Here is a 19,167-nt window from a genome sequence, read left to right on the forward strand (position 1 = left end):
GAGGCTGAGCAAGATACAGAGCAGGCCCCCACATGCCAGGAATGCCCCCACGGTTATCAGTTATCTACATGTTCTCGATGGCTTCAGTCTATGTGTGTTATTCAGAAATAATGCAAATCTATAAAATCCCCCCTCTCTCTGCCCCCTGTGTGTTGAATCCAGGTAACCAATGAGCCTCCAAAAGGTTTACGTGCAAATATCAGACGAGCATTTACTGAAATGACACCTTCGTTTTTTGAAGAAAATATACTTGGAAAAAAATGGAGACAAATAATATTTGGCATCTGTTTCTTTCATGCAGTTATTCAGGTACACTCATTTCTTTTTTTTTCTTTTTAGTGGAAACAAGAAAGTGCATTATGTTAATAAATACAGAAAAAGTGGGAATTACAGGAAAGCTTACAAGTTACATTGTGAAGTGCTGAGGCTCTATTCAGGGTCTGAAATGAAGCTGTTCTCACTCAGTAGCTGATCTCGGTACTCCCCTCACCTCTGCAGCTCACAGCTTTGCCTCCCAGCTCTACTCTGATTTGACTAAGGGACACCATCACCTCATATGCATGAGGTCAAATTCAAAAGCAAAAAAATAAATCTCTTCAGCTATGCCTCACTCCCAAATCTGCTTCCCTCCAGACTCTACTCCTGAAATTGGTAGTCCCATATCTCCATAATTTCAGGATTATTTGTATTATTCCTTCTTTGCACATACATATCATGTGAGTCTATAATTTTTTCTTGCAATAATTTCATTCTTGCCTGTTCTGTTTGACTGGGCTCACTACCCTTAAGAGCCTCTTCCCTGTGACCAGAGCCCCAAGGCCCCTGAAAAATGACCTTCAACTCAGTACTACTTTCTCCTTCCCTCTGCTCAAAGTTCACTGCTGTGATTTGGTGTCCATACTGTGACCCTCCACTTAAATTCTGACTCTTTGACTACATGTTTCTAGATAGTGTCTTATTTAGACTCACTCCCTGGGTTTCAAATGTGTATGGCCTCCAGAGAAAGAACCTATAAAGAAAAAAAAACAAAGATTAAAGACACAAGATATGAGATAAATATGTAAACAAGGTCTTGGAGCAGATCCAACGTGGGGACTAGGGTCTCCGGGTGTGACACCCCATTGTACAAAGAAAAACAGCTAAGAGGGGCGGTGGTTCAAAACTTAGAGAAATTTCGAGATCAAGAGGAGGGAATATGAGACCTCTGGTGTAATCATCAGTTTGGAATTAAGAAATTAAAGTGGGATAGGGAAATAATGAGGGAAGGGAAAGGCTTCACAATGTGAAGTCATGAAACAAGGGTTAGGATTCTGTGTACCATTTAAAAAAAAAGATGTCACTGCAGAGAAGTCAGTATGTAGTCAGCGCATTGTGACATGACTGAAAACCCTAAGTGATGGACAGACTCCTTAGAACAATAGAGAGTAGTTCTTGCCACTAGATGGATGATTAGTGTATTTTTTTTCTACCTATTTTGATGGGGAAACATTTTATTTTACCATGAAAGACAAATGTCCTTTTCACAGACCTATTATATTTTCAGTAATGTCAAATTTTCTTTTGGAAATTTTGGGGAAGAGCCAGGACTGGAGGAAGAGATGCTGCCCATGTTTGCTGAAAGCCAAACTGAAAGCCTAGATGAAGCTAAACTTCATGATCTTAACTGATTTTACAGAATGAGGATGCCCAAATTCAACAGAAACCTTTTATTTCTCAATACTTCATACAAACTTAATTTTATCAAATTTTATGTAGGACTATTTTCATTGTCCCTTCTAGGAGAGAAAAAAGTTTGGCCCTCTTGGCTGGAATATTTGCTATGAATTTAATGACAGTGACAGGGAATGTGCTTTACTGAACCTCAACCTTTATTGTCAAGAAGGAAAAATTCCCTGGGATGCTCTCATTTACATTACTGGTAGGTATGCCCACGTGGCCAGGCCATGGCCCTTACAAAGATGGCATCTTTTCCCCAATATTCGATAGTGGTGATGATGACTTCTGATAGTCCCTTTGTGAAGAAGATAAGACCATGATAAGAATATCATGAGAATATTTACACATAAGAAATGGGCAGGTATTTTCCCAAATACTAACAGCAAAACTTATATCACTTTTGATACATACCAAGTACTACGTTCAGTGCTTCCCAAGAATTAGCAGATTTAATCCTCACAACAACCCTATGAGGTGAGGACTGTTATGTCCCTGTTTTATACATGAGGAAACTGAGGCACACAGTTTATAGGTGATGGAACCAAGATTGAAATCCAGTCAGTCTAGCCTTGAGAGTCTGTGCTCTTAAATTCAAGAGATCTGAACATTGATTGACTAGTAGAGATCTTTTGATTCAGGTATTTGTGAAAAAGGAAAAGCTATTTCAGGAATTACAATTTTTAGCAAATATTAATTTTGGCCACATGGGACCTCGTGCCAAAAATTAGGTCCAATGTGGAATATGTAGGCCCAAGTAATGAAGAAGAAATGATTTGCACTGGGAAGTGGGGAAAGAAGAACACTCTGAAAAGGGGCAGAATGGGAATGGGGGATTTTCACTGGTGAGTAAGGGAAATGGAGAATAGAGGGGGATCAGGTGAACTTGAGCCTTAGAAGGCAAATAAACCTTGGAAACAGAGGCAGTGAAACAACACTGAAAATGAATGAGGACCATCCTCAGAATGGACCAAAAGGGGTGGTCTTGGAATCCAGAGGGCTACTTTATACTTCGGCCTCTAGGACTCCACTACTCCAGTGGGGCCAACATTGCTTAACAAAATGGTGATGGTCAATTGACCTTATACTGATGATCAGCTTACTTTCAACAGAGGTAACAGGGCAGCCCAGTGGAGGAAGGATAATTTTTTCAACAAATGGTGCTGGTATCCATCTGTGAAAGGATGAATTTGGATCCGTATCTCATATGATACACAAAAATTAATTCAAAGTGAGTCCTGTGAGAGTTAAATGTAAGAGCTAAAAATATAAAGATCTTAGAAGAGCTTGTAGAAGAAAGCATATAAGTAAATCTTTTTGACTTTAAATTAGTGACTTACTAGATATGACACAATAAACACAAACAATAAAAAAAATGTAATCAACATTTAAAACGTTTATACTTCAACAAACATCAAGAAAGTTAAATGACAAGGCACAGACTGAAGGAAAGTATCTGCAAATCATTATGTCTGATAAGGCACTTGTATACAAAGTATATAAAGAACACTTACAACTTAACAGTGAGAAGAAAAATAATCCAATTTAAAAATAGGCAAAACAATGAATCTTGGAACACTGAAAAAATAAAAAAAATTTTTAATTAAAAAAAATTAAAATGGGCAAAACAGAGCAATCTATACTTTCAATGCCATCCTGATCAAAATATCAGTGGCATTTTTCAAAGTCTGGAACAAACAGTCCTAAAATTTGTATGGAACCAGAAAAGACCCCAAATCACTAAGGAAATGTTGAAGAAGAAAAACAGAGCTAGGGGCATCATGTTGACTGATTTCAACCTTTATTTCAAAGTTGTGATTACCAAGACAGCATGGTATTGGCATAAAGACAGACACATAAACCAATGAAACAGGGTAGGAAGCCCAGATATGAACCCTCAACTCTATGGTCAAATAATCTTTTTTTCTTTTTTAAGGTTTTATTTATTTATTTGACAGAGATCACAAGTGGGCAGAGAGGCAGGCAGAGAGAGAGAGAGGAGGAAGCAGACTCCCCGCTGAGTAGAGAGCCCAAAGCGGGGTTGGATCCCAGGACCCTGAGATCATGACCCTGAGATCAGGACTCTGAAGGCAGAGGCTTTAACCCACTGAGCCACCCAGGCGCCCCAGTGGTCAAATAATCTTCAACAAAGTAGAAACAAATATCCAGTGGAAAAAAGACAGTCTCTTCAATAAATGGTGCTGAGAAAATTGGACAGCTATGTATAGAAGAATGAAATTGGACTATTCTCTTTCACCATACTCATAACACAGAGATAAACTCAAAACGGATGAGAGAATCTCATCATGAGACAGGTCCATCAAAATCCTGGCAGTATCCATCAAAATAGGCAATATAACCTCTTCAACATTGGCCACAGCAACTTCTTTCAAGACACGTCTCCAAAGGCAAAACAAAAGCGAAAATGAACTTTTGGGACTTCATCAAGATAAAAAGCTTCTGCATAGCAAAGGAAACAGTCAACAAAACAAAGAGGGAACTCACAGAATGGGAGAAGATATTCGCAAATGACACTACAGACAAAGGGTTGATATCCAAGATCTACAAAGAACTTCTCAAACTCGGGCACCTGGGTGGCTCAGTGGGTTAAAGCCTCTGCCTTAGGCTCAGGTCAAGATTCCAGGGTCCTGGGATTGTGCCCCACATTGGCGGTCTCTGCTCAGCAGGGAGCCTGCTTCCTCCCCTCTCTCTCTCTGCCTGCTTCCCTGCCTACTTGTGATCTCTGTCAAATAAATAAATAAAATCTTAAAAAAAAAAAAAGAACTTCTCAAACTCAACACCCAAAAAAGAAATAATCATGTCAAAAAATGGGCAGAAGACATGAACAGACACTTCTCCAATGAAGGCATACAAACAGCCAACAGACACATGAAAAAATATTCATCATCATTGGCCATCAGGGAAATTGAAATCAAAACCACATTGAGATACCACCTTACACCAGTTAGAATGGCAAAGACTAACAAGGCAGGAAACAGCAAATGTTGGAGAGGATGTGGAGAAAGGGGAACCCTCTTAAACTGTTGGTGGGAATGAAAATTGGTGCAGCCACTTTTGGAAAATAGTATGGAGATTCCTCAAAAAATTAAAAATAGAGCTACGCTATGACCCAGCAATTGCACTACTGGGTATTTACCCCAAAGATACAGATGTAGTGAAAAGAAAGGCCATGTGTGCCACAGTGTTCATAGCAGCAATGTCCACAATAGCCAAATGGTGGAAATAGCTGAGATGCCCTTCAGCAGATGAATGGATAAAGAAGATGTGGTCCATATATACAATGGAATATTACTCAGCCATCAAAAAGGATGAATACCCAACTTTTGTACCAACATGGATGGGATTGGAGGAGATTATGCTGAGTGAAATAAGTCAAGCAGAGAAAGTCAATTATCACATGGTTTCACTTACTTGTGGAACATAGAGATAACATGGAGGACATGAGGAGAAGGAAAGGAAAAGTGAAGTGGGGCAAATCAGAGGAGACAAACCATGAGAGACTGTGGACTCTGAGAAACAAACTGAGGGTTTTAGAGGGGAGGCAGGTAGGGAGATGGGTAACCTGGTGGTGGGTATTAAGGAGGGCATGTATTGCATGGAGCACTGGGTGTGGTGCATAAACAATGAATTTTGGAACACTGCATCAAAAACTAATGATGTATTTTATGGTGACTAACATAACACAATTTTAAAAATGGGTAAAAGATTTGAATAGACATTTCACAAAAGAAGACATATAAATGCCCAATAAGCATGTGAAAAGATGCTCAGTTGAAGGAAATGAAAATTAAAGCCAGAATGAGTTACTACTTCATACTGACTAGGATCACTATAATTAAAAAAATTAAACAACAAATAAAAGAGTAACGAAGTGTTGGCAAGGATGTGGAGAAAGTAGAACCTTTATACATTGTGGATGACAATGTAAAATTATGGGGCTACTTTGGAAGATTTTTTAAATAGACTTCCCATATGGCCCAGAAATTCCACTCCTAGGTATATACCCAGGAAAAAAATAAAAACACATGTTCACACAAAAAACTTTGTACCTGTTTATAACAGCATTACTTCATAATAGCCCAAAAGTGAAAACAACATGAACTTCCATTAGCTGGTAAATAAAAACACAATGTGGCATATCCACACAATGTACTACCCAGCCATTAAAGGAATAAAGTACAGATATGTGCTGCAACATAGTAAACCTCACACACTCTATGCTAAGTAAAAAAGTCAGGAACAGGGCTGCCTGGTGGCTCAGTTAGTTAAGTAACCTAGTCCTGATTTCGCCTCAGGTCCTGATCTCAAGGTCCTGGGATTGAGCCCTGAGCTGGGCTCTGTGCTTGAGATTCTCTCTCCAGCTCCCTGTACCCTCACCCCACTCTCTCTCTCCATCCTTCTCTCTCTCTCTAATAAATAATCTTTTTTTTAAGTCAGCACAAAATACCACATTGTATGATTCCATTTATATGAAAGTTCCAGAAAAACCAAATGTATACAGACAGAAAGTAGATTTCTGGTTGCATAGAGCAGGGGCAAGAATGGGGAGTGACTGAGAAGGGGCACAAGATTTCTTTTGGGGGATGATACAAATGTTTTATTGTTTTTAAGGGTTTTTTTTATTATTTATTTGACAAAGAGAGCACAAGTAGGGGGAATAGCAGGCAGAGGGAGAGAGGAAGAAGCAGGCTTCCTGCTGAGCAGGGCACCTGATGTGGGGCTTGATCCCAGGACCCTGGGATCATGACCTCAGCTGAAGGCAAGATGTTTAATGGACTGGGCCACCCAGGCACCCAAAACAATGTTTTAGAATTAGATTGTGGTGACGGTTACACACGACATCACAAGCTTACTAAATATTACTGAATTATACATGTAAATTTTATGTGGATTTTATGATTTTTAAGTTCTAGCTCTTTATTAAAACGTTTTTAAAAACAGGAGAAAAAGGCTGGGTGCTTTATCCATAGGGTGGTATTTTTGGCAGTCATTTATGCATTAATCCAGAAAATACTGCCAAATACTCTACAATAGTTGCTAGAAATACAAAGATGACATAGACCCTGTCTGCCAAAAACTCATGGTGTGGAGGGTGGAGATAATGCATAAACCCTATGTTAGGATAATAACCAAATCAGAAGTGAATGCGCAATGCTGTGGGAATTCAGAAGGAACAACTAACACGACCCCGGGAAATCCGGGAAAGCTCCGCTGGGAGCTGAGTGCTGACCAGCTACACTGAGCTAAGTTGGGCTCACTAGGAGAGAAAAGGCAGGAGAGCACACTGGGATGAGAGAATCATAACATAAAAGCCCAACAGGCTGAGGTTTGGCCTGATTATAGTACTTGTGAGCAGTTCTGTTGGGCTGGGGCATAGTATGAAGAGGGGATATACATGGAGGGGAGCTTTATAGTCAACAAAATGGAGAAAAAAAATAAAAAAGGTAAGCTGAGGGCACATCCTAAAAGGCCTGTGTATGTTGTCAATAAATTTTGGTTCTCCTTTGTAATCAACGATTGGCAATCATAGCCCTTTAGGCTGCAAAGAGATACAATAATTTGCAAAGCTATAATAAAAGCAACATGAAGGACTGAACAAGAAGATACAGCAACACCAGTGGGGAGACTACACAGCAGAGAATAGGGTTACCTCGGTACCCTCAGATAGTTAAGCATCTGCCTTCCACTCAGGTCATGATCCCAGGGTCCTGGGATTGAGCCCCATGTTGGGCTCCCTGCTCAGCGGGGAGTCTGGTTCTTCCTCTTCCGCTGCTTGTGCGTGCTCTCTCTCTCTCTCACTCTCTCTCTCTCACACAAATGAATAAATAAAATCTTTTTTTTAAGATTTTATTTGATAGAGAGACACAGCGAGAGAGGGAACACAGGCAGGGGGAGTGGGAGAGAGAGAAGCAGGCTTCCCGCTGAGCAGGGAACCCAATGTGGGACTTGATCCCAGGACCCTGGGATCACGACCTGAGCCGAAGGCAGACGCTTAACAACTGAGCCACCCAGGCACCCCTAAAATCTTAAAAAAAAAAAAAAACCACAACAAAACAAAAAACCCCATAAATATAAACAGGAGAAAATAAAGAAATACTGAGGAGGCTTTAAATCTGAGAAGGTATTTGGGGGTGGGGGAAGTCTTAAAATTTTATAGCATAAAGTATAGCAATACGTAAGTCCAAGAGACAGATCCGAGCTCAAAAGCATGCAAGGACAAAGCCAAATCCAAGGCTATCCCTCAGCCAGCCCCTGTGGGTAGGAGAGGAAGAGAAGGAGGAAGCCACCACCCTGGGATCTACAACAGGACCCTCAGGGACTGTGATGCCTGGGCCAGGAAAGGTGATGGACATTTATGATGGACACTTCCTCCTCAAGTCCCTCTTCTGGGAAGACCAAACCCAGAAGACTACTTCCTAAAATTGAGCCCCAAAGTGAGTCATCTACTCTGAGTCTAATTATTTATTCAGTTTGATCCAAGAAAAGGATAAAACTCAGTCTGGATGGAGAAGCACAAAGTCTTATGATTTGTAAGGAAAATATGTCTGTGCTCCTTCTCAAAATGTAGATTGTCCTTTGTGACTTAAAAAAAAAATACTTTAGGGCAACCCTTTCCTCTCACCACCTACCAACTACAGAAGTCTTCATTTTCCTGGCCACCCTCCTTTTCCAGACACCATCATGCAGCTGGAGAAACTTGAGCTTACATTCCCATCCAGCCCCAAGGATCCAAGAGGAGCTTTGACTTAGGCCCAGACCAGATGGACCCACTACAAAGATGTAACTGAACTTTGTGTTCCAAGATTTTCTAGAAGGTGACTGAAGACTATACCCAAGAAAATACAACAGCATCTCTTTCTTCCCTCTTAGAATTGCTAATACAGAGACTTAGCTACTTGACCATTAGCATAACACCTATTCTACCTCTACTCCCCTCCCTCTGAGTGGCTGACCCAACATGACAGAACAACAGTGCTTCAACAGGAGAGGAAAGATAAGTGTCCCTATAAGAAGTGCATGTAAAGACATTGCTCCCTTAGAATAAATAAATTATTGAGATTCCAAAGACTGAAATAACTTTCAACCAACCATCTGAGCTTGAAAGAGAATGAAAAACATTTCCTCCTGACATAATGGAAGTTATAGAGATGAGAGTGGATGAGCAGTCAGAGGATTCAGAAGTTGACAATGTCAGGACCATGGGTCAAATCCTTCTGGGAGCACTACAGTGATAAATAACAAAATGTAGCAATGGATCTGGAGTTTTCCCAAGGAGTTATATCAGCAATAGATATTATTCCAATGCAGAATAGATATCATTCCTACTTATAGTTTTGGGATGACAGTGGAGCATGTTGAAAGTAGCTTATCTATGAAAAAAGAGACGGATACTAGAAAGTTTTAATTCCCCACAACATCATTTCTGTGAGGCAAGTTGTCTCTTTTGCCTTGGACCTATCTTTCCTTCCTAGTTTAACTTTAATAATTTTAAAGTATGTATACAGTTTGAATGTCTTGTTGTAAATGTTTTGGTTCCATTTATTTACTGGCCTCCAAAAGAAGCAGTGTTGCCTAGGAATTGTATATGTTTTAGAATACTGTGATCGACGCTAGAATAAGACCCAACATCAGTATTTTGCAGCAAAAGAAGAAGAAGAGGAAGATGAGGTGGAGGGGAAAGAAAAAGAAGGAGGAGGAGATCAGGAAGAAGAGGGGGACAAAGAGGAAGAGGAAGGAGGAGGAGAGGAAGGAAGGGAGGGAGGGAGGAAAAGGGGAAAAGGAAGAAAAGGGAGAGAAAGTAAAGAGAAGGAAAGAAGGGAAGGAAGGGAGGAAGGAAGGATGGAAAGAAGGAGGGAAGAAAAGAAAAAAGAAAAGAAAAAGAAATGTGTAAATATATCTCAGTGGCTTTGGTTCTGGTTATTTGGGGAAAGCAAAATAATTAGGGTAGGGTACATATACTAGGTTTTTCCCTGCCTTTTATTCTCTTTTTAGGGAGTAGTGGAAGGAAACTCTGATATGCTTTTTACTTTCAGTTCCAAATAAATATGTATGTAAATAAATCTATTGGGATTTGGGTATGCATATCACTAAAAAATATGTTTTAAAATGCAAACTCCTTTTCAGGTGAAATTACATATGGTGGTAGAGTTACAGACACCTGGGATCAAAGATGTCTTCGTACAATCTTAAAAAGGTTCTTTTCTCCTGAAACATTAGAAGAGGATTATAAATATTCAGAATCAGGTAAATGACTTTTCAATAATCTGCAAAGGACATTTTCCAAGAAGTCATTGGCGGTATCTCTCAGTTTTCCATCTAGGAGTTCTTGGTGTCCAGCCATCACAGCCCAGTCCCCATGTGCGCCTGCCTCAGCCCCATGCTTGACCACCTCCAAAACCGGTTAGGCGGTTAAAGTACAAAAATATCTTTTATGCAATAACCACTTGGAGTCCTTCTAAAATGAGTCACACTCAGTCTGAATGTGTTTTCAAAGTTCTATAAATTTGGAACCCTTGCCAATGTGTGGCTTTCAGCAACACACCCTAGACTCCCAGAATCTTGAGAGGTTCTAAGAAGACACCCTGAAAGAGTAAGAGACTGATCACAGGCTCGAGGCCTCAAGAAAAGGGAAAGAGACCAGGCATAGTAATGAAGGCAAAGAGAGTGGAGAAAACAATTCCCTTTTCTGTGGAAGACCCTTGATTATAGCCACCATCTGAACAGGCAGAGAAGGACTAAATTTGATAGTACAAAGCTGATCTATTTGCAATATGTTTGCCTTCTGTGTTTGCAATAAACAGGCATCTATTTCGCACCCTTGGCTGACAGCCTACAAGAGTTTAAAGACTACATTGAAAATCTGCCTTTGATGGATGACCCAGAAATATTTGGAATGCATGAAAATGCCAACCTAGTGTTCCAGGTATGTGGCTTTTAAACTAAAATACATTTGCTTACTGTGTATGTAAACTTGAAACATCAATAATCATCTCACTAGTTCCATAAATTATTATATAATTAAATGAGAAAAGTAAATGTTTCACCTCAACTTCAGCATTTGATTCCAATTTAGCCTGCTCCCTCTGGATCCCTCACAGCACCCTAATATCACCATGCACTTTTCCCTGTCCAAAGCCATGAAATAAGGTCTGTCCCTTAGGACCTGGAATACTAGAAAGGTTGGAGACTAGGTTTGGCTCACAAGGCTGAAGGGAATCATCTTCCTTTTCAACTTAAATTTTTCCCATACAAGTGTTAGAGAGGGAGATCTACCTAGATATCAATGAATCCACAAGAAACAATAGTAGTACTTCCAGAAAAAAAAAAAAAGACCCAGGTGGTCAGTGCTCTGCCACCCTATGTCATGGTTCTCTGCCATCAAAAATTGCTTTGCTGGGAGGAGTAGGAGACTGAAATATCATCAGTTCCCAGGAGTTTAGCTAGATAGTTATCAAACCATTCTGAATACCTACAAACTCAACAGGAGATAGAAGAAAAAAAGAGCAGCAATTCTAAGAACAGAAAATCGACAACATTCCGGAAGGTAGGACATGGGGAGATGTGAATCCGATGCAACTGGAAGATAGACCGTGGGGGGAGGAGCCAGCTCCTGGCAAGTGGTAGAGCAGCAGAACACAAAATCAGAACTTTCAGAAGTCTGCTCCACTGGGGGATGTCGCTCCAGAGCGTAAGCAGCAGATGGAACCCTCCCAGGGACAGTGTGGTTTCTCAGGACCTGTGGGGACACAAAAATAACAGGGATGCCTGAGGGTGGCAGAGCTCCCAGGTATCTGGAGAAGCCAGCTACAGAGACAGAGCTGAGGAGTGAGCTCTCAGCTCAGGGTTACCTTAAACTGTGATCTGAGCCACAGCCAGGCCACTGCTCTTCAAGCAGGGACCACACAAGTGGCAGATCTGGAGAGACCTCCTCCTTCCTCTTCTGAGGAGATCTCCTTCTTCCTCCTCCAGGAGGAGTGGTGCAAGAGTTCACTGCAGAACCTGCTGGGTTTGGAGACTCTAAACAGGGCTATGCACCACAGACAGAAATGTTTGGTCACAGGCAGGTGAGCTCAGAGTGCAGCCAGAGACCAGGGAGACAGGAGGGACTGACTGCTTTTCTCTGAGGGTGCATTGAGGAGCGGGACCCTGAGCTCTCAGTTCCTATAGGCTGGTGGGAGACTGGAAGGTCACCATTCTCATTTTCGTCCTCCAAAGCTGTACAGAAAGCATTCAGGGAACAAAAGCTACAGAGAGCAAACTGAGCAAAGAGAGAGAGCCTAGAAGTAACAGACCAGAAAGGAACAGAGACAATAGACAGTAACAGTCCCCTTAAAAACAATACAATGGTACTAAATTCATATTTTTCAGTAGTTACCCTGAATGTAAATGGGCTAAATGCCCCAATCATAAAACAAGGGATATCAGTATGGATTTAAAAAAAAAAAAAAGACCCATCAATATGCTGTCTGCAAGAAACTTATTTTAGACCCAAGACACCTCTAGATGTAAAGTGAGGGGGTGAAAAACAATTTACCATGCCAATGGACATCAAAAGAAAGCTGGGGTGGCAGCCCTTATATCAGATAAATTAGATTTTACACCAAAGACTATAATAAGATATGAGGAAGGACACTATATCATACTTAAAGAGTCTGTCCAACAAGAAACTCTAACAATTTTAAATATCTGTGCCCCTAACATAGAGCAGCCAATTATGTAAACCAATTAATAACAAAGTCAAAGGAACACATCGATAGTAATACAATAATAGTAAGGGATTTTAACACCCCCCCTTATTGAAATAGACAGATCATCTAAGCAAAAGAGCAACAAGAAATAAAGGCTTTAAATGACACACTGGACCAGAGGGACATCACAGATATATATATTCAGAACATTCCATCCCAAAACAACAGAATACACATTCTTCTCTAGTGCACATGGAATATTCTCCAGAACAGATCACATCCTGGGTCACAAATCAGGCCTCAACCAGTATAAAAGATCAGTATCATTCCCTCCATATTTTCAAACCACAATGCTTTGAAACTAGAACTCAACCACAAGAGAAAATTTGGAAAGTACTCAAATACATGGAGGCTAAGGAGCATCATACTAAAGAATGAATGGGTCAACCAGGAAATTAAAGAAGAATTTTTAAAAATTCATGGAAACAAATGAAAATGAGAACACAACTGTTCAAAATCTTTGGGACACAGCAAAAGTGGTTCTGAGAGGAATATATATAGTGATACAAGTCTTTCTCAAGAAAGCAGAAAGGTCTCAAATATACAACCTAACCTGACACCTAAAGGAGCTGGAGGAGGAACAAAGAAACCCTAAACCCAGCAGAAAAAGAGAAATAATAGAGATCAGAGCAGAAATCAATGAAATAGAAACCAAAAGAACAGTAAAACAAATCAATGAAACTAGGAGCTGGTTCTTTGAAAGAATTAATAAGATTGATAAACCCCTGGCCAGATCTGTCAAAAAGAAAAGAGAAAGGACCCAAATTAATAAAAGCATGAATGAAAGAGAAGAGATCACAACCAACGCCAAAGAAATACAAACAATTATAAGAACATATTATGAGCAATTATACACCAGCAAATTTCACAATCTGGAAGAAATGGATGGATTCCTAGAGACATATAAACTACCAGTACTGAACCAGGAAGGAGTAGAAAACCTGAACAGACCCATAACTAGTAAGGAGATTGAAGCAGTCATCAAAAATCTCTCAAAAAACAAGAGCCCAGGGCCAGACAGCTTCCCGGGGGAATTCTATCAGACATTTAAAGAAGAATTAATACCTATTCTCTTGAAACTGTTCCAAGACATAGAAATGGAAGGAAAGGTTCCAAACTTATTTTATGAGGCCAGCATTACCTTGATCCCCAAACCAGACAAAGACCCCATCAAAAAGAAGAATTACAGACCAATATCCTTAATGAACATGGATGCAAAAATTCTCACCAAAATACTAGTCAATAGGATCCAACAGTACCTTAAAAGGATTATTCACCACCACCAAGTGGGATTTATTCCTGGGCTGCAAGTTTGCTTCAACATCCACATCAATCAGTGTGATACAATACATTAATAAAAGAAAGAACTATATGATACTCTCAATAGATGCTGAAAAAAGCATTTGACAAAGTAAAACATCCCTTCTTGATCAAAACTCTTCACAGCGTAGAGATCCAACATACTTCAATATCATCAAAGCCTTCTATGAAAAACCCACGGTGAATATCATTCTCAATGGGGAGAAACTAAAAGCTTTTTCCCTAAGGTCAGAAACATGGCAGGGCTGTCCACTATCACCACTGCTCTTCAACATAGTACTAGAAGTCCTAGCCTCAGCTATCAGACAACAAAAAGAAATAAAGGGCATCTGAATTGGCAAAGAAGAAGTCAAACTCTCAATCTTTGCAGATGATATGATACTTTGTGTGGAAAATCTGAAAAAGTCTGCTCCAAAACTGCTAGAACTCATACAAGAATTCAGTAAAGTGTCAGGATATAAAATCAATGCACAGAAATCAGTTGCATTTCTATATACCAACAGCAAGGCAGAAGAAACAGAAATTAAGGACTCGATTCCATTTACAATTGCACCCAAAACCATAAGATACCTAGGAATAAACCTAACCAAAGAGGCAAAGAATCTGTACTCAGAAAAAGAAATTGAGGACGACACAAAGAAATGGAAAAACATTCCATGCTCATGGACTGGAAGAACAAATATTGTGAAAACATCTATGCTACCTAAAAGCAATCTACACATTTAATGCAATCCCTATCAAAATACCTATTTTTTTCAAAGACATGGAACAAATAACACTAAAACTTATAAGGAACCAGAAAAGACCCTGAATAGCCAGAGGAATGTTGAAAAAGAAAACCAAAGTTGGCGGCATCACAATTCCGGACTTCCAGCTCTATTACAAAGCTGTCATCATCGAGACAGTATGGCACTGGCACAAAAACAGACACACAGATCCAATAACAGAATAGAGAGCCGAGAAATAGACCCTCTACTCTATGGTCAACTAATCTTCGACAAAATTGGAAAGAATGTCCAATGTTATAAAGACAGCCTCTTCAACAAATGGTGTTGGGAAAATTGGACAGCCACATGCAGAAGAATGAAACTGCACCATATCCTTACACCGCACACAAAAATAGACTCAAAATGGATGAAAGACCTCAATGTGAGACAGGAATCCATCAAAATCCTTGAGGAGAACACAGGCAACAACCTCTTTGACCTCAGCCACAGCAACTTCTTCCTAGAAACATCACCAAAGGCAAGGGAAGCCATGGCAAACATGAACTATTAGGATTTCATCAAGATCAAAAGGTTTTGCACAGCAAAGGAAACAGTCAACAAAACCAAAAGACAACTGATAGAATGGAAGAAGATATTTGCAAGTGACAAATCAGATAAAGTGCTAGTATCCAAAATCTATAGGAACTTCTGAAACTCAACACGCAAAGAACAAAGAATCCAAACAAGAAACGGGCAGAAGACATGAATAGATATTTCTGCAGAGAAGACATCCAAATGGCCAACAGACACGTGAAAAAGTGCTCCACATCACTCAGAATCCGGGAAATACAAATCAAAACCACAGTGAGATACCACCTCACACCAGTCAGAATGGTTAAAATTAACCAGTCAGGAAAGGACAGATGTTAGCAAGGATGCAGACAAAGGGGAACCCTCCTACACTGTTGGTGGGAATACAAGCTGGTGCAGCCACTCTGGAAAACAGTATGGAGGTTCCTCAAAAAGTTGAAAATAGAGTTACCCTACGACCCAGCAATCCCACTACTGGGTATTTACCCTAAGGATACAAATGTAGGGATCCAGAGGGGCTTGTGCACCCAAATGTTTTATAGCAGCAAGTTCTACAATACCCAAACTATGGAAAGAACCTAGATGTCCATCAACAGATGAATGGATAAAGAAGATGTGGTATATATACACAATGGAATACTATGCAGCCATCAAAAAGACTGAAATCTTGCCTCTTGCAACAACGTGGATGGAACTAGAGGGTATTATGCTTAGCAAAATAAGTCAATCAGAGAAAGACAATTATCATATGATCTCCCTGATATGAGGAATTTGAGAGACAAGGCAGGGGGTCGTTGGGGGAAAGAGGGGGAGATGAAACAAGATAGTATCAGGAAGGAGACTAACCATAAGAGACTCTTAATCTCATGAAAAAAACTGAAGTTGCTAGGGGGTGGGAGGGTAGGGATAGGGTGGTTGGGTTATGGACACTGGGGAGGGTATGTGCTATAGTGAGTGCTATGAAATGTGTTAAGGCTGGTGATGCACAGACCTGTACCCCTGGGGCAAATAATACATTGTATATTAATTAAAAATTTGCTTTGCTATTTAGTGAGGAGTAAGAATAATATGTTTTTCATTATTCTCCTTTCAGGAAGAAAAGGAGGTGGCCAAACCAAGTGTTAATATTCATTCATATCTGACTGTTCTATAGGGGGTGGGGCATGGAGCAAGGGGTGAAGGAAGGGGAAGGGGAGTATAGATACAGTAAGACTTGCTGCATCCTGTGAGAAATACGGCACTGTCAATAGAAGTAGCACTCTTGGCAGTGTGTACCTAGGGGTGTAGTTTTGTGTTTTCGGTTTGTTCTCTATGATGTGAGCTCCGTGGTATGTTTTTATGTTTAGCCTCCCTTTCTCCATTTTTCTGGTAGAGTATATGCCCTACTCCCAATCTCTTCCTTTTGGAATTACAGCCCCTTCCTCATTCCATGAAATTTTGGTAAGACCCCCTTACCTTCAGAGATGGGCAAGTGACTTAGCCCTGGCCAAAGGCAGCAAGCACTCCATCACCTAGCCACTGGAATTGGTCCAAGGAATAGTTACACAGTGAACATTAGGTGAATGAGAATTCTTCCTTAAGCTTTAGTATAGAGATGCTAGGATTGGAGGAGGAATTTCTCTTTCCTTTGGAATGACTGGTTAAGATACTGTATGTCTGTAGCTGTCTGTGGCCTTATCACTGACACTCAACCCATTCCCCCAACCACTTGGAAGAAGTGCATCTGCCATAGGAAAGAAAGAAACCACCAAGCATGTACTGGAGAGAAAACATTAGGTCCATTCATCCTGAGACCCATGTGACTTACGTTCTCTTCTTCCCAGTGTATGAGCCAACAGATTTCTTTTCTTTGATTAGCTGGTTTGAGTTAACTAATTCTGTCTGCCATCAACAGAGTCTTTACATTAAAGATATGATTCCTTCCTCACTCCAGCAAACTATACTTACAGAGATGCTTATTAGAAACTCGTAAAGAAAAGTGGACCTTGACCTGTGCACATCAGTTGGAGGAAAAAGGCAGAAATTGCCTCCTAAGACAATAATGGACATTAGTCAAGGGCCATCTGTATAGACTGTCTGTGCACAAACATATCTATTATCACTTTTTTCATTAGAGGCTGAATAAATGGAGAGAAAAAAAAAAACACAGAGGCTGAGTAAATAGGGGAGAAAAACATACTGAACGATAAAGGATAGGAAACATCATCTGGAACATACAGACCTGCCCTCTGCAAATCACCTGCTGCTAAAACACAAAAATCAACATTTTTTGGCATCTGAGGTAGGGCAGAAGACCCAGCCTGTAGAAAGAAAAAGCCAGAATCTGAGAACAGGCTGACATGTAAATACAGAGGATGCCATGAGATGCATAAGAATAAAAACTGTCAAGGAAACTAAAAATACCACAGCAGAATTAAGAACTACTCTGGAGACTTATAGACCTGGACTGGTATATAGATTATCACACGTGTGATATAGAGGACAATAAACTTTCCAGAATGGAGACTAAAACATCCAAAAATAGGGGTGCCTGGGTGGCTGAGACCGCTAAGTGTCTGCCTTTGGCTCAGGTCATGACCCCAGGGTCCTGGGATCGAGCCCTGCATGGGGCTCCCTGGTCAGCAGCAGCATCATTCACAATAGCTGAGCCGTGGAAGCAATCCAAGTGTCCATTGACAGGTGATAAGCAAAAAAAATGATATATACATACAATGGAGTATTGTTCAGCCTTAAAAAGGAAGGGAAATCTGCAATATGCTACAACATGGGTGAAACTTGAAGACGCAACACTAAGTGAAATAAGCCAGTCACATAAAGACAAGCACAATATAATGCTATTTATATGAGGTATTTTAAGTAGTCAAAATTCTAAAAACAGAAAGTAAAATGGTATTTGCCAAGGGCTGGGGAAAGGGAGGAATGAGGAGTTACTGTTTAATGGGTAAGGGGTATCAGTTTTAAGAGATGAGAAGAATTATGGAGTTGGATGATGGTGATGGTTGCGCAGCATAATTAATGTATTTAATTCCACTGAGCTGTATAGTTAGACAGTTTTTGAAGAATCAAATTGTACATGGATTTTTGACTGTTTGATCGAGAGGGGCAATGCCCCTTACCCCAACATTGTTCAAAGGTCACCTGTACTGTGCCTTTCCATTGAGCACATTTTACCAATCCTATCTTCAACATAAAAATTTCCCTTTTTTGACAGTTGCCATTATTTCTATAAGTAAACTGTGCTGCAAATTATTTTCTGAGAATTTGAGTCTTCACCATTCTGTCTCTTCCCACCTTTATAGTACAAAGAGACCAACACTTTAATCAACACCATACTTGAGGTCCAGCCAAGGTCATCTTCTGGTGGAGAGGGAAAAAGCAATGATGAAATTGTCCAAGAACTTGTTGCTTCAGTCCAGACCAGAGTTCCAGGTAATAAATTATCCCTGGCATCTGTAGATCATGGGACTTTTAGGAATAAACTCAAAAAGCTGAGTGATGAGCAGGTATCCAAATCTGCTTTATTACACATACTTTTCTTTATGTAGAGAGCACTTCTGACCTGGAGCTCTCCATGGAAGCCTTGAGCATCTCAACAAGCCAACTGCCAGAAGCATTAGGAGCAAGTTGGTTTCTAAGCCTATGAAAGTTAACTAGCCTTTTTGTCTGAGCTTCCTTGTGCCTCTAGATCTGCCCTGCCCAAGACAGACCCCACTAGCCACATGTGGCTATTTAAACTTAAATATAAATAAGTAAAATTTAAAATTTATTTCCTCGGTTGCACCAGCCACATTTTGAGTGCTACCATATTGGACAACACAGAAGACATTTCCATTATTGTAAAGTGTTCCATTAGACAGCTATGCTCTAGAATCTGTGTCATTTTTTTTTTTCTAGATTCAAGAGAAATGGCTAAATTATTATTACCTTGCTTTCTGGTAAGTTAAGGAATCTTGCCAAGTGATCAGAGATCTACTCTCACACTTTTCTTAGAATGACTATAGATTTACACTTCCTAGTCTGGTGTAAAAGTAAACTGTGTTTCTCTCTCTACTCACAACACTTTTGAC

At 40.2% G+C, this 19,167-nt stretch overlaps 1 protein-coding gene across 2 annotated transcripts in view; it reads left to right on the forward strand.

Moving 5' to 3' along the window:
- Nucleotides 1-19,167, forward strand: part of DNAH6 (dynein axonemal heavy chain 6) — a 228,579-nt gene that overhangs the window by 190,116 nt on the left and 19,296 nt on the right. For both annotated transcript variants that reach the window (XM_032352621.1, XM_032352622.1), the window contains 5 exons: nucleotides 163-309; nucleotides 1,780-1,918; nucleotides 9,859-9,978; nucleotides 10,536-10,657; nucleotides 18,400-18,529. In XM_032352621.1, the coding sequence (XP_032208512.1) occupies nucleotides 163-309; nucleotides 1,780-1,918; nucleotides 9,859-9,978; nucleotides 10,536-10,657; nucleotides 18,400-18,529 (658 nt within the window). The remainder of the gene's footprint in view (nucleotides 1-162; nucleotides 310-1,779; nucleotides 1,919-9,858; nucleotides 9,979-10,535; nucleotides 10,658-18,399; nucleotides 18,530-19,167) is intronic.

This window comes from Mustela erminea, chromosome 7, assembly GCF_009829155.1.
Source record: "Mustela erminea isolate mMusErm1 chromosome 7, mMusErm1.Pri, whole genome shotgun sequence".
NCBI classification, from domain to species: Eukaryota; Metazoa; Chordata; class Mammalia; order Carnivora; family Mustelidae; genus Mustela; species Mustela erminea.